Source organism: Streptopelia decaocto (genome assembly GCF_964273445.1).
Source record: "Streptopelia decaocto genome assembly, chromosome: 5".
NCBI lineage: Eukaryota > Metazoa > Chordata > Aves > Columbiformes > Columbidae > Streptopelia > Streptopelia decaocto.
Window position 1 is genome coordinate 63,687,345 of NC_138659.1, and position 24,268 is coordinate 63,711,612.

The following is a 24,268-nucleotide window of genomic DNA, read 5'->3' on the forward strand; positions in this document are numbered from 1 at the left end:
AGCCCTGCTGGCTTGCGTGTCCTGGTCTTTGGGGACATTCCTATTGTTTCAGCCACCGCCAGAGCCAAGGAAAGCTAAATCACGCTCTCCTTCAGTGTGAAGGGAAGCAGCTCACCCACCACTGTGCCTCAACACGGCTTGTGGCTGCCCGAACATTTTCTTTAATGAGAGACACGCTGCAGTGGATTTGGCATTACAAGGTGACCACTACCAGTAATGTCTGGTCTCTGCCACCAACCCAAGCAAGGTCAAATCAGTTTGAAATAGTTGACTGGTCTTTCACCATCAACAAGCAGCCTCAGAAGATTGCAAGGGAAGTCTGAGAGAGGGAAATGATTTGACGTAATTCAGGTAAAAAAGAATTGTAATCTGCAAGCCTCCTGTTACAGGCTCACTGCCAAAACAGTCACATCTTTTTTCCAAGGGCTTCACCTGCTGAGGAGCAAAGGGAACTTGATCCAACCTGTGTTTTGTCAGGTCCTGGTTTAGAGGAGCACCTACATTTTGAAGTGTCAGTGCGGCAGCCCATCTCAATGCATTTAGTGTCAGGATTGCGTAGCCCAAGAAAAACCACGAGGACTTCAAAGCATGAGGTCTGGGGCCACTGGTACTCAGACCGATGGCTGCTCGCTTCACCAGATCAGTTTATGAAGCTTTCCTATGCCACTCCTCGCTGATGGAAAACACCTGACTGGCACCAGCTGGATCTTTCTAGAGCCCAGAAATGTCTGATTAGAAGTCTGATAACAGCCAAGTGAAACAAGGGGCTGTGGATGCTGGGGGAGGGTTCACCTGGAGCCACGCAGGGGCTTCACTGCCAGATGTCCTGCCTCGCTCGAGGAGACGTGTCCCCACAGCACGGAGGATGTGGAAGCTGTGTAGCCACCTCCAAAATGTTGCAGGTCACAGCCTGACGTTGCCAGGGCGAACAGATATTCCTTGCTTTGCCTCAAAGGCAAAGTGACCTGCAGTGGGTCGGGAGCTGCTTGAACACTTGGACTACATAATAATAATAATCTCCAGACGTCCATTCCAACCCCAACCATTGTGTAATTCTGTGATCGCTGGGCAGCTGCATGTGGTGAAGAGCCCTACAAAACCTGAAGGCCAGAGGATTTCCTGACTATAAGACACCCACCAGTGCAGAACAGCAACAAACACATCTAATGGCATATTTATGAACAGCAGATGAGAACAAGTTGCTCAGCAGCACTCTTATACTGCAAGTTACATTCATGCATACAAAAATCTTGCAAAACCTGGCAGAGACCCACTGTAGTTTAATGCAAAATAGTCTAAAAACAAACCACAAAAGCAAACCCCCAACCATACCTCTCTATTAAGAAAAGAAACCTCTTAAAATAGAGCAGGAAGGGTGAGAAAAATAGCAGCGCTGATTTCCTCTTTCACAGTTAGCTAGAGAAGTGAACTGCTGGCATTGGGTGATATATTTATTACCCAACAGCTCCAGTACTAAACCAGCTTGCTTCAGGCCTGAGTACTTCACACCACTGTGCTGTGAGAACCCGCCCTCTGCAAATACAGTTGTGCCCCATCAGCCTGAAATAGAGACCCATCTGTAATATGGGGTGGGAAGTTGTTCACCAGATGACTACTTGCAAATAACCACCAAAGCCAAGATTTGTACGTGAAGAAGTTCACCTTCAGGCTGTTGTTTCCAAATAGCAGCGCTAAGTACTTGGGGAGCACAAATAAATCTTGATTTTGGTCACATCTGTCAGCAGCAGTTGTATCTGTGGAAAAGGCTGGGAGAAAAACGGTGAACTGCAAATCAAAGGGTCATTCAAGTAACAGTAACAAGAAAACTTACTGATCCCACCCTGATCCTGGGAAGCTAGTGGTAGTTCACCATTAAATTTCAACAGAAAACAGGACACCTTCACTCACTTAAAGTACTGAGAGACATACTAGAATAAACTCTGTAAATTATCCCCATCATGTTTGTTTTTTTTTTCCATTGTTCTTTCCCTACAATCAGGTTGCAAGGGCGGGACAGCCCACACAAACACGATTCCCATATTTTTAACATGGGCATAGCCACAATGAACAGCCAGCAATCTGACAACACTGCTTTTTATTTATTTTTTTTAAGCAACAACATTATGGCTAAAAGCCAAACTACATTAGGTCTCTGCAAGGGAATAAAAAATGAATGAATGAATCATGTCCCAAATGTGAAGCTGTGGCCAAGGGAACCAGCCCTTGCTATGGGGATAACAGGTTTGTCAAATTCACATGACACAGGTGAAAATAGGACACCAGCAGAGGCCACTTACTGGGAATGGCAGAAGGTCACAGCAGCATATAGGTAACACTTTGCTACCCACAGCATGTAACATGCAATTCTAATAAAATCTCAGAAACAGGTTCTGGTAGCAATTCTTAAACTGGAAACATATTCTACTAGCATTCTAGTATTATAAGATTTGTCTAGCTAGCAAAAGAAACTATGTAAGATCACTTGGAAGAGATTCACCTACTTATAGAAATTGTCATTCTGCCACCGAGATGGTTTTGACCCACTCTTTTGGAAAGGCAAACCTGCACAGAAAATGAACCAATCTTGACAAAAATCTTGATGGTTTACTGGCTACAGGAGGCTGCTTCCCACAACACACCGTCACCCATCCTCTGGGTGGAAAAGCCTCACCCGTTCCCAGGAGATGAAGTCCAGTACGAAAGGTGTGCAGCCTCTTGTCCCCGGCTTTGGCAGCAATCAATCAGCAAAGGGACAAACCACAGACCAAACCAGGCTTTCACACATTTGTATGTTTATTATTTCAAAGTGCAATATATACATAATGTATAGTGGTCTCTTCAAAAACTTTATACAGAAACAGGTATCTACAAAATTAAATCAATAGACAATCTGTGCCTAGACAGACAACATACATACATATATTGGAAGATTCAACATAGTTTCGGTTATAACACAAAAAAGGGAAGGAAACACCCATCCATCTTGGAAAAGCTCTAAATGTCACCCAGCTCCCCCTGCAACGCAGCTTTCTGCCCTGTGCCAGTTTCAGGTGGTTGTGGAGACACAGTAAATCTGATTTCTGGTGCCACCTACTGCTGACATTGACCATCACACTCATTTCCACCGACAGTGGGGAGGGTGAGGCTCGTTTGGACAGACCTCGTTCTCTGAACCCCCTTCTAGATTCGAATCTCTGCAACATGTGGGAAACTCAGCTTTACACTCCATTCAGTGGAAGCCAGAGATTTAATTTTTAACTTTTAAAAAATTTTTCAGTTCTGAGCCAAAATATTGTAATGAAAAACATTTCAAGAGAGTAACTTCAGTTTTATTAGCTGGAGATACAACACACTTTGCCAGCAACAAGATGATGAAAATACATCGAGGAACAAATTGATTTCCACTGGTTTCTGCAGACCAAAATGAAAAATATTGCACAACTCTATGCAGCAGAACACCAATGATTTCTATAAAATCATAATAAAATGGTATTCTTCAGTTCAGAGGCTCTGGCTTTAGACTGTGACAGTGCTGGACTTTACAGAGGCTGGAAAAGCACAGGCAGCTTTCCTGTAGGGCCTCTAACAACATCTGGATGTGCGATGTTTGAATTAAAAAGAGCACCCTGAGTATTTAAGAAACAGATGTTTAAGCCTGTAGGGCACAACTATCTACAAGCTTGGAATTTTCCAAAGCAGCCTATGGCAATTACATCTCAAATGGACACTGTGTTTCAACGAGAGGGATGTAGCTAACTGCCCCAGGCTGCCTTCAAAATTAGTTTACCAGTTTATCTCTAAAATTCAGTTTATTTGAAGACAGTTTTCAATCTTAGGTTCACAATGTAAAGTTTTCTGAAACAAGGGTAAGTGAAACGCGATTTCTACACAGGCCTTACTCCCACCCTGCACCAGCGGGTGCTCCCCCATGTGAACCCTCTGACCCAACACACCTTTGCACAGGAACCGTTCTCGTGACGTGCACCAACAATATTATGCTCCTGACAAACTGCCCCATGGCAACAAGGTGTCCTGGCAGCCTCTGCCGCTCAGGAATGAGAAATATTGTTAAGCAAAGCTCCTGGCTGACCCTGCCATGTACTCCTCACATTCTGGGCTAACTGGAGTGAATCATTTGTCAACGTGCAAGCTAGAATGAAATTTTCATCTCTACCAGGTATGTTTAATATTACGCCTGCAGAAGATGACTTTGGTCCATGAAAATAACGTGCACAATAAACAATTTGATGTTTTGGCTGCTTTGTGTGTCTCCGTGACCAAGGAAAAAAAAGTCTGGAAGCTAGTAGTGCTGCAGAGAGGGAGCAGCATTTCCAGGAGGGCAGGAGGACAGGTAATGGGGTTTCTCAAATAACTTAAAAGGAGGAACAATCATCCCAAAAAGAAATAAGAATTTCCACAATGTCATTGCACTTATTCCATCTGCGCCACACCTCTCCTTCATTCACATTGTACACCTGGAGAACATACATTAAATGATTACAATATTAACATGGTATCTAAAATACTGGAGTCATTCAGCTGAATGCCTGAAAATATCCAGAGATCTTGTAAGCTAAAGCGTGTAAACACAAATGTACAAGAGCTAAGCTATGTTTTGACATGCAAATTGTTCTGAACATTTGCTTTCAGCAGGTCAAGTTCAGCCATGAACAACCACCTGTTCAGTCCCTGGAAGCTGGTGACAAACCTGTTTCAGCACAGCCAGGTATTTTCCTCTTCACATCACTTAAGACAACAGTAAAGCAGAAGTAGTTCCATGACTGGACTGCTCCAAATTCCCTAACGCTGCAGATAACTCTCAGGAATTACAAAAATATATGTATAAAAACCCACCCAGATTAAAGGCTCACAGTTTCTACAATGCTTGGTCAGGTTTTAAATGATTTGTTTCCACGCTCCCTTTCTAAAGAAATACTTAATCCTTAGACACTGAAGGGACCTGCCATCCACGGCTCCTGAAGCTCTCTGGACCACAAACCAGGTCTTGATCCCACACGGGCTTTCAGAGATGCCCATCTTTAAAGTAAAAAGGAAGCCTCACTGTCTTGAATCAAACTCCTCAAACCAAATCAGGCCCGTTTGCTCAGTTTGGTTCATTACAAAGCTCATGTGACTCGGTGAAAACAGAATACGCTCCCCTAAGTCACCCAGATGCTCTGAGCAATTATCCTCCTGTGCGCTGCTGGATTCGGGCCCCTTGTTTTGTGTATGAGGCAGCAAATGGTGCCTGTGGTAAGACACATTCCCCCCTCCCACCCCCAAGGATCCTTTCTAATTAAAATAGCTAACGCATTGCTATTGTAAATGTACACTGAATCTTTTTGCATCACAATAGGAAGTTCAAGTATTTAATAAAAACCCAAAGTATCTATTTACACTGTGATCTGGTCAATTCATTTTTGGTCAAAAGGCAATAAATCTACGCATTTACTGTTGGAGTAGAGATATTTCGGATCCTGTAAATTACTTATCCTGGAAATAAAATGTGAATATGATGTTGTGACTAAGTGGAATCTTGTCACCTTGATACCCTTCCTCCATCACCCTCTCAGCCACTGAAGAACTCAGTAAAAATTCTCAGTTCATGCCACTTTGACCAACTAATTCTTCACAACAGTAGAATTAAGGAGTTGCACAGATTTCTGTGCCACTTTCATAGTCCAACCAATAGCTTAAAATCGCATTTAGATGTATTTCCCATTTCTTCCCATGACTTTCACTAGCTGGTCTAGCCACAGTTAACGAGAAAACTTAATAAGCTTCCATTTGTCTTTGAAAACAGATTTTCTGATTATCTGAAAACAGATGCAATCACGATGTCTACCTGTATATTTGTAACAATGAGCAGTTAAAACTCCTACCTTTTAAATGCTGTTAGTTACACAGAAGGCTGGAGAACTTTATTAATCAATTATCTCATATCAGACTTCTTTAGATTCATACTTCTAAAGATCAAGGGTTTACAGGATTTGTTCAACTGACATGTTTCAACTACACATACTCAGAACTGAGTCAGAAATCTTCTTAATCCCTTAGTTTTACTGTTGTTTCACTTCTTCTGAAGAAAAAAACTGACCATTTGAATGTTAATCTAAAGTAGAATATACACAATTTCATGGCCACCTCTTAAAACCCAAAATTTTGTGACAAAGCATTTTTCCATGCTTATGTCAAAATGATTAATCAACCTAAGTATCAGAAATAATATGAGAGAAAGGAAGTAATGTCTGAAAACCCTTAAAGCTCAGTAACACTGGATATGTTCAACAGTAACTAAGACATAATTGGTTTTATTTTTTCAAGCTCCATCATTAAGACTGATTAATTACACAGTGCAGAAATCAAAATCTCACTGCAACTCACTCAAAACATAGTATGCGCTGCAAAGTATCTGTATGTCATTTCAAATAAAGTTTTAGATAAATGTAGTGTGTAGTAAAATCCAGCAGCACCGCAGGCTGGCACTGGGTAGACAGAACCACGGCGATGCCAAACCCTGCAGATCTCTCACACGAGTCAGCCTGTACGGTTAAAGGCTATAGATGCAAAACACCAGATGCTTGTGCTGGCAGGCAACGGAATTTCAGGAAAAATGTGAAAAACTGGTCTGTAGCACCTGCCTTTTCTGCATCTTCATGTTGGCTGTTCCATAAAGTTTTTAGTTATGTCTGCTTTATTCTCTGTTCCAGTTCATGCTTGTGTTTAATAAGCCGTTCTATTTCTGTTCCTAGAGTCTGAAGGTTTTCCTTTGGGGGGGGAAAAAAAAGGATAGGGTAAGTTATACAAGGAAAATGAGTCAATCAGCACAAAATGCACTAATATGTTAAAATTACTGTTTATGTCAGCAGGTTGATACCTTCAAACATCCAGAACAAGTACAAATGCTTAAACAGAGCTGGAAAAAAACAAGCTAATTTCAATAAAGGATGAAAAGCTCTCAAGATACTAATATTCTACAGGCTGTGTAGAAAGTACAGCATTCAAGGGGAAGGGTAATTACAGGAAGGGTCCCAAACCCGAGGTTCACATTTAATCATGTTGTATCACTGTGAACCCAAAGGTATCAGCGTCACCGATTCACAACGAGCTGCCTCCTGATTTTAACAGCACGCATCTCAGAACCACAAGAATGTGTGGAAGAACTGGCATAGCTACTCACTTTCAACGTAATATTTTTCAGTAATGTATCTTCTAGCACAGCCTGCAGCTTTCTGTTTATCTCTAAGGAGAGTTCCAACGTGAGGCCGCTGTCTGCGGGGTGAGATGTGTACAGAGATGCCATAATCCCGCCCCGTCTGCTCAAGTGGACTTTGTTGAAGTCAGAGGCCTCTGATGACAGTGTTCCAGCTTCTTCCCGCAAAATGTAACTCTGAATAATTCTGGGGGGAAACAAAAAGTTTTAAAAAGTCATAGCATTACAAGGCAGCGAAGAGTCAGACACTGAAGTAACTTCAGATTCTTGACATAAGAGTAATTTTATTTTCAACTAGTACTGTATTACTAAAAATGCAGTAAAAATGAATTCCTGCAATTTCTAGGTCAGGGGAAAACCTTGGGATAGCACAAGTGCTATCAGAGATGCTGGTAAATGGAGTCACTACACGATGCACAAGGCTTACACGTTTAGAAGTGTTTTGAAAAAGTAATATCGCTACTAGAGCAAAAAACTTAACTTAAAAATGCCCCTCTCTACTCTTCTTTGCTGAAAGACTCCAGACAGGGAATCTTGAGCTTTCTACAGATGAGATAAAAATTACAGTCCCTGCTCAAGAGCCTTCACAAGCTGTGATCATGTTCTATGAAACGCTACCAGATGGGCATAAATGTACAGACTCATTAAGCAAGGGCCATACTTAACAGACAATTGTACTTTCCAGAAGAAGGCATATGTCACAATTTCTCCCTCTCCTAAGTGAAGTTCCAGACATCATCCTGTAAGATGAGATTTCCAAGCAAGCGGAACCTCGTCTCACATTAAATACTGACCGCCTTTGGCTCTGATGTTTCCTATGCATGCCAGACGCCATCCAGAATTACGCAGATTTTCCTTCCAAAACAAACACAATCAGCACCCTTTTAAGCACATGAAAGGGAATGGACTCTCCTGTCAGCCGGTGGCAGCAGTCCACCTCAAATCACCCACCTGATGGCCATATTGCTACCAAGAAACACTCACACCATTCTAGTAGTTTTAGTAGTAAACAACTCAGGAAATTACTGTACCTGCTGGGGAAAGATAAGGAGGAAAACACCCCAAGACTAATCCCAGCTTTGAGATCTACGGTCACTGCAATATTTTTATTGTTTTAAATATTTTCGTTTAGACAATTACTTGTCTGACACAAAATCCAGACAGAATACTTGTTCAAATCACCAGCTCAACACCAAAAATCATACAAACAGAACTCAGAACATACTTTGTTTTTTTCCTGATTTCCTCCACCAGTTGTTTAATGTGATCCTCCATAAACTCCATCTTCTCATTTTTCCGAGCATGTGCCTTCTGTAGCCTTAGTATTCTTTCAACCAAGACGGCCTTGTCCACCTCGGGGAAGCTATCCACAGCTCCTGCAGACCCAGTGTTCTCGGGTGACCGATCCTCGGTGCTGCTCCGTGCATTAAGGGACCCTGCCAACACATCTGCATTTGTAAAAGCTCTTTTTGCTCTTATACCAGGTAAAACATCTCCATTAGTGCAGTGGATGCATCCATTACGTTTCAGTAGCTTAGGGTTATTTCCTTCAGAATGTCGGTTTCCCACATATGTTAGTGGTTTTTCATATAAGCAATCCTTATACCATTTAGAAGATACATGCTGAAACAGCCGTGTAGGCCCCTTGACAGTTCTTCAACATAACTGTGCTTGATTCAGTAATGCTTGCTCCTGCACAACTACCTTCATATTCATTCATACCATTTTGTACAAGACTGAGCTGATTTTAAACATATCTGTTTTGGAGTCCACTAAAATTACAACACTATGAAAACTGTGAACAGACTGAAAAAAGCTCTATAAATGAACACTCTGCAGAACTGATCACTTAAAAGAATAGAAAGAAAATATTTCAAGCTCTAAGTATTTATCTCTCCTACACAGTGAGGTTACAGGACACTGACAGAATTAACCCAACTTAAAGCACAAAGATATTGAGGAAGAAAACAGATGTTGTTTTCAGTGCTAAAGATAACCACTTCTAACTGGGTAGAAAGTAATGAATTTTACACAAGTATACAGACGCCTCTAAATATGTCAATTGATTTCTCATTTGCACAGTTGCAACTGTCGATAGTGCAATTAAACCATGTTGGAAGCCACTGCTCATTTCTGTTTTGCCTCTGGCAGCATTTAAGAGGGTCCTCTATAAACTGGAGTCCTCTGAGCTTCCTCCAAACATAAAAGCAACAAAATAAAAGAGCTTTAAAAAGAACCAAAACATTTAAACGTTACCAATATTAAACTTTAATCTTGTAATAAGAATAAGCACCTACAACTACATTCAGCCAAGCACATTTGGGTGCTTAAAAGCTATTCTGTTGGCTTTAATGGGAGGCTGCCCACACACTGCATATGCACAAACCACAGAAGGAGCAAGGCTCACAGCAGCACACCATGGCAACCTTATTAACACCGAAGGACTGTTTCGGTAGCCCTGCTATGTGCTATATTACCTGATGAGCTGGAACGGCTCCCCATGCTGCTGACTTCTTTGTCATAATTACCATTTTCCATTTGATCCAATTTCCTCCGTGCTGAAAGTGTAATGAAAAGATGGTTACCAACAGGAGATTGAAAACCAAAAATCATAGTGTTACACAACATACAAAAATTCTTATTCCTCTCTGACCACTAAATTACAACTCAACAACTGAAAGAAATGGTGGCAACTAAAAATCTCAGGGGGAAAACAAACACACACACAACAAGTCACTAAATTAAACAGCCCCTCTCCTCTCTCTGCCCCCAACACCCACCCAGATCCCTACACCCTGCAGCAGTTGCCAGCTGAAGGGGGTGATGTCATACATACGATTAATTGGGAACAATAAGACTTAAATTTGGTTTTTACTGTATCGCTACCGGGAGCTGAGTGCAGTAGTTGTGCCAGAAGCACCACTCGTGCAGTGGGGATCCAGCGGGAAAGTGAACAGCTGCTCACATACGTACAAAGAGAGACACGGAACTTGTCTTGCACAACGCCAACAGGATCTCCTCTTTCAAATAATTTCAAACAGATTTGACTATATTCAAATCTATTCGCATTCAGAGCATATGCATTGCTGGGTATTTAATGATTTCTAACTGTTGCCAAGATTAGCCATCAATCTCTCCATATCCATCTTTAAAAACTGAAGCGCTCCGTTTAATATACTAAAAAATAACTGCCACCAGCAATTCCTGGTATAGCCAGCAAGTGGGAAACTTCTAGTAATTTTAATATACTCCTACACAGACCAGGACCCATATATATCCAGTGACATTTCAGTAGTCACATACAGGATAACAAATACATGTTTTATTTTACATCTAAGCCCACGTCAGAAGTTATATTTAGGACTGAAAATTGATGCCAAAGCTTGTTTCCTCTAACTGCAGTTTCCCCAAGATCTAACTGGCTCACTCACTCTCATCATCTCTAGGGATGGGGAGAGCCTGAAGGGGCTGCACTCGAAGAGACAGGACCCCAGTCTTCACTGGACACTGTGAAGGGGCTTAGAGATGGGGCTGACTTATTGTATCTGAATATAATTTCAACCTAGCTGAAGCTGTTTCGTGAGATCTTTCAGGTTTGCTGCATGTTTGCGCTTCTGGGTAGCCAGTTCGTCTTTCAGTTCATCCACGTGGGTCTTCAGTGCTGTTAGTTCCTTCTGCTCTGAAGAGAGCTGAGCCTGGAGCGTCTCAACCTCCAGCTTGCGTTGATCCTCCTCCTTCTGCAGCCTGGTGGCCTGAAATTTGCGGTTTTATTTTCAGTCATACACAAAAAAATTCCAGCCTAACCATACTGAATGCTCAATAGCCATAAGTCTGCACTTTCCACCTGAGAATCATTCACATGTTACTTTTATTATTTAGGCTAAACACTGCGAATTAATGTGCAGTAAGACTCCTGAACTACCTCCAAAACATCTATGCGATACAGTACAGAGCCATGCAGAGCTGTACAGTCACATTACTTTCCATGACACAATAAGTTCATTAAAAATTATGCTTATCTCATAGTACAAGCAGAACCTAAGAAACAGTTTACAGTAATAAATTTCACAAATTACAGCTTTTTGATTGTTTCAATAACAGTTGCACAGAGAATAACTCTGTACTCCAGAAGACAGAAAGAACAACACGGTAACATCACCTCATTCCAGTGCCATGCACCTCAGGATTTATTTCCCTCCAGAAACATGAGGTGTTCATACCTGCTGCTATTATTCTGTCTAATTGGTAAACTCAATAACAAATTGCAGTCGGTTAAGTAAAGACACAAGGTGGGATTCACGTGCCACATCTTTGACAGCATGAGACATCTTCCTAGCGCAAAAGACAAGCTGCCCAGTGTACTCACCAGATCATCTTTAGTCTGTTGAACACATTCCAGCTGATTCTGGAGCTCTCTTTTGCTGTAAGAAAGCTTATCCACCTGGCTCTGTAAGGAATTGTTTTCAGACTGAAGCTGTGCATTCTTACTGGTTAATTTTTCAGTGAATATCAATAGCTCAGACTCTCTTTTCCGACTACCTTCAATGTCCTTCTGAAGATCAGCAATCAGAGAACTGAAACCATCTACTTCTTCCTTTAAAGCACTGATTTCTTGTTCATCTCTGTCAAAACAATTGTATTTTATTAGCAATAACCTCAGCTTAAAGATACAAAACCCTACTGAAATAAAGGCATTCAGGTAGAGACCAATTAAGGCAGAGGAACAATTAATGACCCTGAGGTACCTGTAAGTCACTGGATAGTTTCAAATGCCAAGGGAGTTTGCAGATTCTGTTTCATGACACGTGGTCATTCTGTATGAGGATTTGTCTTCAAGAGATGGAGAATTAACTCAATTTTTGAGGTTCACCAGTCTAGTGACTTCTGAACCCTCCTTACCCAAGCAGAGCAGCTCCAATTCAAAGGGGACTCATTGCATTAGTTCTTCGGCCACAGGATTTTCTACACCTTTCTAAAGCTTTACCTTCCAACATCAACAGAAAAACCCTCACTTCTCCCACAGGGAGTGTGTGTATTTAAATTTAAAAATAAAATTAAAGCTTTACAAAGCAAGGGCACATATCACATTTGATTCCCTGTCAGACAGTGTAACTACCAGGAGGCTCAATTAATTTTAAACCAACGACCCCGTATCAAAATGTTTCTTCAAGCAGAGGTGAGGCTCAGGCAATGCAAATCATTAATAATTCTGAAAATGAACTATAATTTTGTAACGGAATTCTACTAGAACTCCATTACTATAAATTATATGCCTCCAGCTACCAAAATGGTGAGTTCATGTGGTTAATGACAACAGAAGTTAGCTAGCATTGCACTACTTAAGGATAACATCAATATAACATCGCATGTAGAGCACCCTACCTTTACAGTCCTTTTAAGGCTTATTCCACCTTTCAGAGGACTTGAGACTGAACAATTTGCAGCACTGATTTTTTTTTTTCCAGCCATTTATGCTGCAAAATATCTCACCTGTAGCTCCCACTTCAAAACCTGTGCCAGGCAGCTATGCTTACACGTTACGTTGCCAAATATGTTGTTTCATTACGACAGGAGAAATTTCTAGTTAATGGTCAGGGTCGAACCAGCCAAAACTAAATGTTCAGACCATCCTAAAAGAGACCTCAAGCTTATCCTTAAAGTTCTCCATTGAAGGAGACCAGGCAACACTGGAGGTAATCAGTGTCAAGATTAGCCATAAAGTTCTTCCCAACATCTTTCCTGCAACACTTTATTCTTCCTCCAGTGAACAGGGATAGCTGAACATTCCAGCTGTAATAGCCTTCTATGCATTTAAAGACTTCTCCCTTCCATCTTCTCTTCCATAGGCTAAAGAAACCTGTCTCCTCTATTCTTTCCTCATCAAGAAAACGCGTAAGATTTGTGAATTAAGATGAAAATCCTTCCACTTGCTGCCAAAAAAATGAAAGGCAGTAAGTTTATTTATTCTACACAACAAAAGGAAAAACAGAGGTCAAGATTTCAGGATTTCTCTTTCATAGATGGTAACAGAAATTTCGTGGTCCAAGTTTTTAATCTCTGTTTGAGATTCCACAACTTTATCAAACATTCTAAGGAGTACTGGCAACACGATAAAGCCATTCTAAAAGAGAAGTAAAAGACAACATGAAACCTGATGTAGGGATAATCGGTGTTGTATAGGAAGGATACTTATAAAATTGATCCAAATGGAATACGAATGAGAGACAGATACTTAAGCATGTCTCAGTTACAGAGACAAAAAGATAACTGGAAAAACACTTATTTCACACTGTGATCAGGGCTATTTTAATTCATTTGGCAAGATCCCAAGTGAAAAATAACTGCTATTGATCGAAGTGTACGCTTTGGTTGTCTCCCACAGGTTGCAGTTTCCCTGGAAAGGCTGATGACACGGTGGCAACACAGCTGACCAGCACACAGCAAATGGAAACTGCTCCATTGTCTAAACCTTGAGGAAGGCATATAAGCACTGAAATATTTTTAAATTATAAATAAGAACTGCTTAAAAGCACAGGAAGGATACACATCGGTGGTTTCCGCTTAGCCAACATTTGTCTCTCTCTGTTTATGCACCACCATTAGAATCAGTGAAGTGGACAGATATTTTAGTCCATATGTACCATATAGAAATACGATTATGCTCAGACACTCCTGATGTGTCCACGAATCCAACTCTTCTGAGATTACTTCCCTCACTTCCCTTAAAGTAGCAAACTGTCACAGTAGAATGAATTTCAGTCCGTTAGAAATCCATGTGCTTTCTAGCTCTGAATAGAGCATCTGGCAAACATACAAAATCCTTTTTGTTACATTCTTGCATTCATCCATCACAATTTTTAAGCAATCTACCTTTCCAGTTCAGTTGCTTTTCCCCAGTCTTTCAATAAAACAAGCGAAGGGCAGACACCTAAACCACATAACTTCCTATAGAGCACACCAGAGAACAAGCACTTCTTGTTCTAATAATTAAAGATGTAAGAATTAGACTGATCAGTCTCAATCCCCTCATCTTATAAGAGGCCACCAAGGTTGGCTCTGGTACTAGCAATATTGATTTAGATTGGAAAAACACTTAAATTAGGACAGGGACTCTTCAAATTACATCTTAAAGCATCAACTATTTCAATTAAAAAGTACTTTGCACAACCAAGACAATCTTTTACATTGTTTCTCAAAGTGCACAGCTGTACCTCTGGTGTTGATCCTGCAGACGATCTACAGTTTTGACTCTGTCCAGCAAATTCTGAATTTCAGTTTTCTGTCTATTAATGATTTCTTTATACTTGGATAACTCATCTTCTGTTCTTAAACGCTCATCCTCTAGACACTTTACCTGAATAGAAAAAAAGAATTAAATAAAAAAAAAAAAAACAGAAACTATTTATTCTCTCAAACTTCAGAGTTGGATTATTCTGATCCAGTGATGTCTAGAGATTGTTATACAAAGCTCCCGTGTTATTTTTTTGGTCATTCCAAGTAGAACAATATTCCAAATATTTCAGATCAAATACATTCAGAAAAATAAACAGGAAAAAAAAGGCAAAAATAATATCAAATTAAACAAGCGTGATTAACATCAGTTTTGTCCAAAGACTCAAACTTAGCAGTCTAATGGACAAAGATCCAAAGACACCACCTTTCCCCAGTTACCAAGCCAGTCCTTTATTTTGTCCTCCTCTCTGTTCTTAAGGTCCCATTGAGTTCAATCCCTGCCCTGGATAGAGGGACTGGCACGCTAATCTATGGACTACTCAGAAGTTATGGATAGCATATTCTGCTTCCAGAGGTTGCACGTATGATCTCCAAAAAAAGAGCTTCACAGGTAGGAAAAGTTTACAAGTATTCTTCATTTTCCAAAGTTACTAAATTTATAAGATATTTACTAAAATGTTTCTCACAACTTTTCAGTCAAATGAGGTTTATACCATGAAACAAAGCATTGTTTTGCTATGGGTCCACTGTTGCTCCTTCAGAAAGGTTGCCCAGAGCCACAGTTACATACCCCTCATAGTACAGCAGCTACTCCCTAACCACAGTTTCTTCCAAAAGAAGTAAAAATACAATTAAAAGATGTAGTAGTCTTGTTCCAAAACCCAGCACTGTGCCTTTAGCCCCACTGCAATCCAACACAGCACACATTACCTTTGTTCGCAGTGTTCGAAGCTCATCCATGCCTTCTTTAAATGTTCTCTTCAAGTCTTCCAGTTCTTTTATTTTTGCATGATGCACCTTTTTAAAGAGTGAGAAGCTCCTTGAGAAATCTAAACCGACAGTGGCACCGCCTGGGATGTCAAAAAGATCTGGGCCAATGCAGGCCACCACAACAGCTGAGAGGGCTTGAGGCAGAACAGCTACCCTAAAGGATTGTTCTACTTATTCAAAACGAAAAGCAAAGCCTAAAAGCTTCTTTATTCTCAGAAGAACCGAGAACAAAAGTGAGACTACACAGTCTGGTTTTAGGTGTACAAATCTAAGCCACAACAGCCCTCAGGGAAAGTTCTAGGCAAACTGAAGATGGCATGAGCACATATGAGCTGTGAGCAGGTATTAAATCATTAGAGAATTTAGCTTTCGGGCTAGCAAATCTCTACAGAGAACAGAAACTGCTCCCTGTCTCTCCTTGCCATATAACTTGGCAAAATACTGCCTATCATATGAATTTGTGCTGTAATTTGTAGCAACATTCCTGTTCATAAATGCAAAAGCAGTTACTTCATCCTTGTCATATCATACTTTTCCCATAACTTTGTTTTTAAAAAGTTAATCCAAAGTAATGGCTAAAACCATCCTCCAAAAAATCAGGCTTGGAGGCAGACACCTGGGATGTAGTGTTATGCCAAAAAGAAAAATGTTTGGCAAAAATTCTAAGCAGCTTAAAATGATATTCTCAAAATTTAAAACTCATGGCATTCTCAACCACTAAGTTGCCAGCTGTGTTGTCTCCACACACCACATATTTACCTCCAGGTGGTCAGACTTCTCCTGAATTTGCTTCTCTAATTCTCCTTTCGTTACTCGGAGTTTTGCATCCAATTCATTTGATTTAATTTCTTCTGACTCCTGAAAGGACAGAAGATATTGAAGTACAGTTTTATTGACAATCCACTTTCTGGTTTTATGAGCATACAGACAGCTTTTCATATCACTAAGTCTCCTTTCTGTAGGTACAGATCTAGTAATTCTGAAGATGCCAAGAAAGCCCCCACACTGCATGCCAACCAAGACAAACATTTTCCCTTTCATTTAACAACCTTCCAAGTAGGGAAATCAGTGACTACTCATCTCAGCTTTGAAGCTCACACAAGGTAATTCTTCCCTACTACAGCTTAAGATAGAAAAGGAGGAAAAAGGAGACTAAGATGCTAAACACTAGTTTAACATCATGATAAAATGTGCCTACTTGATAGGTTTTTATCATTTCTTGACAGTTTTTCCTTATCTGGTCTGCTTCTTCTTTTGCTTCAGTTAATTTTGTCATTGCATCTTTGAGGCGTTCTTTGGTTTCCTACAGAAACAGAAATAAATGATAGGTTAAACCTATTTCTCTCAATTTGGGAAAAGCATTTCTCATACTAGAAGTTTCCTATTTGAGTCTGGAAAGAACTAACAGCCACAAAAACAAAAAGTCAGCACTATTTTTCCTCTTGCTTCCCATTCAATTATTACTTTATGCAATTTTGTTCCAACACTGAAAGCACAACTAAAGGACCTTTTGGTTATGTGCCATTCACATTTTCAGATAATGGATTCAACTCTATCACATAGAAACTAAACCAACAGTTAATTCATACAAAAAGAAAATTAGAAGTTGATCACCAGATTAAACAGATTCCTCACACACACACATCTTCCCTTCATATCCTTTCAACATTTCCATTTCTGTATCAATAAGAGCACTATTCTGACCGTTGCTGTAAGTATTCAAATTGAACAGAAAACACTTTAGAAACAGATTTTAATACTATATTAAAACAAACAAACAAAAACCAAACAAAAAACCACCACCAAAATACACAAAAAAGCAACTAAACAAAAAAACCCACAACACAAACCACCACACCAAACAGTATAGAAACCACATTCCTCTGACTGTGTTTCCATGTCACGGTACAAGTACCACTTCACTAACCTTGTGCGAATCCATTTCTGTTTTCAATTTGTTCTGAGCCCATTTTACTTTGATAACATGAGAACTGATTTCTTCTTTCAATTTTTCTATTTCTCTGTTGAGTCGAGTGGTTTCCCCATCCTAAGAAGATTGTACAGATTTTATTGATAAATTTAAATCATCCAATTCTTCTACAACAAGACTCCTGCTCGCTGGCGTAACCTTCTATACCACTATCTGCAAACCACTGTATTAAGCCAAATTTCCAAACTGTGTTTCTCAAGCCCAAAACAAAGTTTGAACTCTACTGATTTATCAATTTTTGGATCTTTCACGTGCAATAGAATTGGGAAGCACAGCGCAAAGAGACCTGGATGATTTTAAGAGTCTGGTGGGAACCTCTTACTGGCTTCTAAAAAAAGGGTAAGTATTTGGAACTGGGCCTGAAAAACCCTTTTGCTTTATTACCAGCTTTTAGTAGTACAAAAGAGAAAATACCGAGTGAAAACACAGTAAAATAGAAAAAAAACCTGCAATAATTTAATGCTATTACAGCCTTAAAAAAAAATAATCCAAACAAGTTAGAAATTCCCTCAGCCAGTCATCTGCAACAAGCAGTCTCTTTGATTTGGTCAAAAAAAACCCTAAAGTTTCACAAACCAATGCTCACAGAAATATTAAAAGGAACTTCAAAAAGATGGCAATGAGAACTCGGTAACTTCTTTCCCTTCACTTGCAGGAAAGGGGTTTTCACAGCTATAAAGCAAACCCAAATGAAAGCAGGTTTCTTTCACCAAGTACAACAGCAAACAAGCGATAAGGTTGTTCTGATAGTGCTTTTAATCATTCACTCAAATCACACAGCAATACTTAACGTACCTTGGCTTCATAGAGCTGGTGCAATCTTCCCTTTTCCTGAGAAAGTTGTTTGATTTTATTAGTATGCTTTTCTATTTCTTTGTTTGCGTCTCTCACTCTTCTCTCAAGTATCTCCTTTTCCTTTCGGAGGTCAAGCGACTCCTTCTCCCCTCGGACGTATTTCATCACCATTGTTTCCTTTTCATGGCGTGCTTCTTCGCATTTCTTGTTTGCCTTGAAAGATATTAAAACAGAATGAATCAACCTTGTATTTCATAATGAAAGACACTACTAGATATTTTCAGGGCTCAAAAGCCCCAGTTTTGTGAAGACTAAAGTTAGATCCCACTTAAGTACTGGAATTACTCATACTTCTAACAGTAAATATCTATATAAGTGGCTGCAGCTTCACAGCTAAACATCTCAAATGAGTTATCAATACATTAATAAATTGGAATATAGTTTGTTGTTTCAGAAGGAAATAAGTGTATTTGGTAGGTTTTAGTAACAAAACAATTTTGCAGATACTTAGTACTAGCCCTCTGCCTTCCCTCATCCACACGCCAACTGCACAATCCAGGGGCTTATTTTTTAGGCGCCTTATGTTCAGTGGCTTATTTTTACAAATCTCCTCAAACCCAGCAAATAGAAAAAGAATCAGACACTGAGCTTTAGAATTCATACAATAGAGAAAATACTTGGCATAATATGATACTAAGAAGGGGAAAAAAAAAGTCATTTCAGCTCTCAGTAACACATGAGACAAAATAAGGGCTTTGTGCCGGAGTGGAGAAAAATATTAATTTTGTGATAGCCTGTCTGAAAAAAGCCATTGCCAGCTTTTAACTCCTTTTGAACCAAGATCAGCTTACAGGCAAGGAAAATGAGATTTCCCTGAGGGCTCAATTCCATATATATAAATGTACACAGAAAAACAGTTATCGGGTACTATGGAATGTTAACAGCTATTTAGAAACTCACTGATGCCAGTTATCAAGAATGTATATAAAACCGCACACTAGCACTTCCCATTTTGGAAAATGTACCTAGTGGTCTAACCACTTAGGATACATGTTTCCTACAAGTACCAAATTTGTTCATATGATACTCAATAATTCAAGGTTTTCCGTATTACCTGTTCCATTCGAAAGGCCATCTCTTTATGCAACTGCTGAATAGCATTTTTGGCTGCTGCATCTTGAGTTACAAGTTTGTCCTTACTAGCTTTCACTTCTTTGTTAAGCTCTTCCATTCTCGCTTCCAGCTAAAAGACAACGTTATGATATAATTATAGGAAAAATAAGACTTTGATCATGTTTTCTACAGGCAGGAACATTTCACACAAAATTAGATGCTTCAACAGATATTCACCCATATTTTACACTTGGGAAGCTGCAACTAGCCATATCAACATTTAGCTTCTTATTACAGTACAAGCATGAAAAATGTCAATTCTCATCTTCAGTGAGACTGAAGATGCATCAAACCAACTAAAACATGAGGCACAGTAATTTAGTACACAAAAAACAAGACTGAGAGCAAATGCTGAGATGGCAGAGCAGAGCTGGCCGCTCTCTGGAGCTGCTCCACCTTCCACCCTCTCCCTGCAATCCCTGTGCCCACAGAGCAGCCGGGCATCCAGACTGGACTGCACTGGGAACTAATTCATTTAAAAAAATAAGCTTCGGTCATTGTGCTGGCACTTTTTTTAGGTGTCTAGTGAACCAAATCAGAGACCTGATCCAGCTGAAGAATAATGGCCAGCTGGAACTCTTCCCAGAGCGCGTTCACCGCGCAGCCGTGCGGGTCTGGAACGAGAAGCAGTAGCGCTAGAGCAAGAGCAAGTGGTGGCTGCATAAGCTGTAATGTCACCCAAAGGTGGTTCAAATTGTGCCTTAGAGACCATCCCCTTGTTCCAGAGAAAACCCCATTCACCAGGGTTATTTTGGTTTGTTTTTTAGGGGCTGAGTGGGGTGGGTTGTAAAAAAAGTACAAGATCTCAACATCAGTATCTGACATTTTTGTGCAATTCCAAACTGCTACATAGAAGACAACAACACAAAGTATTTCTATTACAACACAATGAATAAATCAAACCCTGATCAGCTTTCCAAATGAATCATATAAAAAAAGTTACATATGCAAACATGCATGTAGAGCTTGCTTACAGTTGTGCACGAAGCCAAGCTTTCATTTATTTGAAAGCTACCAGAAAACAGAAATTCAGAAATTGTGACATTAAAACACTCAAAAATTTAAAATCTCAAGTTTTTCACTGCAATGTATCTTGCAACTCCAGGTGCTATCCAACTACAACATAGAAGTATTATACTCCAAACCAGTATTTTTCTGATATCATCTGCAAGCATGTAGCACAGATCCTACTTATCTGAGCAGAAAGCAAAATAAACTCCCTCACAAATATTTTTTTCAGAAGTCGCTAAAGCAATTGCTGCATGACACAGCTTCATGAAATCATACAGTGCTACCACAGAAATACAGAAAAGAGCCAACAAGAAAGCAGCTTACGTTGATTTATTCAGGCACATGCAATTCCACTTTGTAGCTTAAAAATAAGACTTTTCAAATCCATTTTCAATCACATCATGGATTTTAAAGATTCTTTGAAGAGACCCAAAGACACACTAAGTTTCCATCTTTGGGAACACACTCCTCTGTAACACCACAAGCCCGATACGCTGCTTTGCGAAGAGATGCAGGCATTAACACAGACACCTGACAACTGGTGTGGCATCACCAGTACTGTGACGAACAGAAACTATAGTATTTTAAATGCTATCTCCCACCAGTTTTCTAAGCTGTAATCGGTTTATAAAGCTAAGCCAACCAACTGCAGGAACACTGGCAGATAAGTCAGTAACAGACAAGCAGTGACACCTGATGTGACGCCTTTTCTTCCCACACTAAAACCAGGCCACACCAACACGTGCTCTGTGTTCCTCTCTCTGGCCTCTCATGGTTCTAACAGTTCATTGGGGAAATGTCCGTATGTAGTAAGTGATAACACCAAAATAACGTGCAAGACCACAGTTAATATTCTCTACTCTTTATACACATTCCACACATTGTTAACGTTTAACAACTGGAACTACACCCCCATCTGCTTCTGTTAGTGGATGCGGTAATTAACAACAGAAGATAAAGATGACAAATTAAGAAACTGAGCGTGATAAAACACTCACATAAGATGTCCTTTATGTCTACATCCAAGAAATAATTCATCCTATCAGGATAAAAGACTGAAGTTGCCATCTTCCATAAAAAAGTCTAACAAACCTTCAACCTACACTGTCTCCAGCAGGAAGCCGAGGTACCCATAACGTACCCACCATGGCAACCCACAAAACTGGAACCTCTTGACTTGAAGAGAAATTTCCAGGTACACAACACCTGAGTGATGTGAATCTAGAAAGTCTGTTTATCCAAAGACACTAAATGCTTTTAGTCATTGAACAATATTTCTTGGAATTGAAGAGTAGATTTATCCTCTTAAAGAGCTTGGGATAATGAGGACAGGCACTTCTTCCTTCTCGTCTATGCCACCAAGAATGATTGTTAAGCAGTGGCAATGGTGACATTGTACACAGGTGAGACACTAACCAGCGCTTCTGCTTTGCTACCAGTACCTGTTTAATAATGTTGAGGTGCTGCTTTTCTGTTTCTGTTCGTTTTTTCAATTCATCTCTTAAGTTGTCCTTTTCTGAGCAAATTTCTAAAATCAGTTCCTGATGTTTTTTATTTTCTTTAATCAATCTGTAAAGAAAAAAAAAAATGAAATTAAATGCAAGGTACACCAGTACTGGGTTTGTTTGTTTTAAATTTTGAGATGCATGTTTTTTCTACTTTGATCTGCAAATTTTATCAGGAGTTACAGCCAGAAACACCAATGAAATCCAGAAAAGCTTTACAAAAACAAAACAGAAGTATGTTGTGCATGTGAAACTTAACTCCAAACCAGCAAGCAGCACCTTCCTTGTGAGCAAATTGCTTGTCTCCAGCATTTGGGGTTTGTTATTGTCCATGACGATGGGAGATATTTAATTCCTCTATATAACCATAGAACTGTAAATGTTAACAATTTTGAGCTACTCGTAAGACAGTACGAGAGCTCTGCCAGTCAAACATCAGAAAAAAAATGTATTGTTCTCATTTCATGGATTGCTCAGAGCGGCCCTTGAAGTTCACAACCTGGTCAGAAATGGAACCCTGATTTTCTAAGTCCAGAGTAGGTATGTAACTACAATAGCATCCATGCTCATACTCCTTATAAAGTTCAAATTTTTAGCAACAGTTTGTTCCTTTGCAGCTCCGTTGTTTGAAGTCAACACCTCAATAATAACATATTTAGTTTGACCTTCCAGCACTGCAACAGAAAACAGTTACACATAAACCTCAGAAGTTACATTGTCAGAATTACTGACTGAACAGAGTCTCAAATGTATTTAAATGTTTGAAGATCCTGTTAGATGGTGGATATTTTCAGCCACTAATTGCATTAATTTGTGAGAGGCATGCATTTACCTGACCAAGATAATAAAATATCTCTTTACGTATATACTTTCATGTTTAGCTACCATCCTTCAAAAAAAAAAATTCTCTAAACAAACTAGTCTCCTAAATTACAAGGAATTGCAAACTATCAGTGAAAGCAAGCTTAGCACTTCTGAACTCTTTTGTTAATCTATTAATGAATATTCCAGGATGACAAATTCTCAATTCACACAACTGTTGTTCACCTCTATATCTTAGATCTGATCACAGGAGAAAATTGGGTTATTTCCAGAGCAATGTGTTACAAGAAATTCTGCTGATCATAAACCAAGGGACAAAAATCAACCCTACCCAGAATGCCCTTTGGACCAAACATAAAATATTCCACAGCAGTTTTATACTCCTGAGGCGAGTCCCCAGGAGTCAAAGGGGTGCAGCTGGAATAGCAGCTGGCAAAAGAAAATAGAGACCCAAGATATGTTTATATAAAAACTCTCCTGTGTGTATACATAATATATACATATATGTATATAAACATTTGTCTCTAAGAAAGTAATTGGTCCACGGCTGAAAACACTGACCTGCCTTTGAGTTTACAGTAAACAAGTAAAACCCAAATAACCTGTTAACTTACCATCTCCTGGACTTAAAACCATCTACGCACCCACCACCTCAGAGTCCCACTCCTCCTCCTCCTCTGTAGTTACTGAATGTCTAACCATGCATTCCAAAGCTTTCCTGTCATCAACCGACTTTCCTCACATTTTTTACTTCTGTCAGAGGTCAACGGCAAGAGAATTCTTTCCCTGCTCTGCTTTTTGGGCATCTCTCTCTGCTTGGTTTCCCTCCCTTTGACGTTCTCCCACACCATCACATCAGAGTGCCTTCCATGAAAAGTAGGACATTCATTTCCAGCTCTTCAAGCAGGAACAAATTTGAAGTTAGAGGGTGTATTTTGATAGCAAAAAAACATTTCTAAAGTGGTAATGGAATATGAAACACCATGTGGGGAATCCAGAAATCAAGCAACGAACTGGCTTTTGACGAATACAATATTCCTCATGTCATTTACTGCCTAATAGAACTATAGAGCCCAGCTTATTACAGGAAAGTTTATAAGCCCTGCATTTCCAATGCCTACTTATAAAATGTGGCAAGACATTTGGTTTATCTATACATGACATTTCCACTCAAAGAATAGCTCTCAACTAATTAGCAACTCGGCTAGATTAAGACAGGAGACTGAATACTACTTGAAAAATAAATAAGCAATTTCAAACTCACAAATTAAGTGCACATAGTGGGAGTAAGTAATTACAAAGCTTCATTTCTCCAAAGACACATATAGACTGAATGAATCGTGGACTATTTTTATATTGCCATTACTTTTACAGTATTTAAGTAATTCTAGACGTTGGCAGGCTATTCTGCTGAACAGTTGGCTCGTCAGTTCCTGCCAAATTCCACAAGAATTCAGAGATCTAAGCACACAGTTTTATTTATAAGTACATACCACAAGTAAAAATAATTCCTCACTTAAAGAACATGATTTTAAA

At 39.6% G+C, this 24,268-nt stretch overlaps 1 protein-coding gene across 2 annotated transcripts in view; it reads right to left on the bottom strand.

The window, feature by feature from the left end:
• Window positions 1–2,775: 2,775 nt before the first annotated feature.
• CCDC186 (coiled-coil domain containing 186) overlaps window positions 2,776–24,268 on the bottom strand; it is a 36,391-nt gene continuing 14,898 nt past the window's right edge. Inside the window, exons 3-16 of one of the 2 annotated variants that reach the window (XM_082053964.1) lie at window positions 21,848–21,974; window positions 19,336–19,464; window positions 18,222–18,434; window positions 17,364–17,483; window positions 16,635–16,739; window positions 16,196–16,294; window positions 15,377–15,463; window positions 14,425–14,567; window positions 11,580–11,835; window positions 10,776–10,965; window positions 9,691–9,771; window positions 8,439–8,649; window positions 7,181–7,400; window positions 2,776–6,767 (exon numbers count right to left, since the gene is read on the bottom strand). In XM_082053964.1, the coding sequence (XP_081910090.1) occupies window positions 6,684–6,767; window positions 7,181–7,400; window positions 8,439–8,649; window positions 9,691–9,771; window positions 10,776–10,965; window positions 11,580–11,835; window positions 14,425–14,567; window positions 15,377–15,463; window positions 16,196–16,294; window positions 16,635–16,739; window positions 17,364–17,483; window positions 18,222–18,434; window positions 19,336–19,464; window positions 21,848–21,974 (2,065 nt within the window). In that variant the 3' untranslated portion in view covers window positions 2,776–6,683. Of the gene's footprint in view, window positions 6,768–7,180; window positions 7,401–8,427; window positions 8,650–9,690; window positions 9,772–10,775; window positions 10,966–11,579; window positions 11,836–14,424; window positions 14,568–15,376; window positions 15,464–16,195; window positions 16,295–16,634; window positions 16,740–17,363; window positions 17,484–18,221; window positions 18,435–19,335; window positions 19,465–21,847; window positions 21,975–24,268 lie in introns of those variants that run through there. The other variant, XM_082053965.1, reaches the window with a different exon arrangement.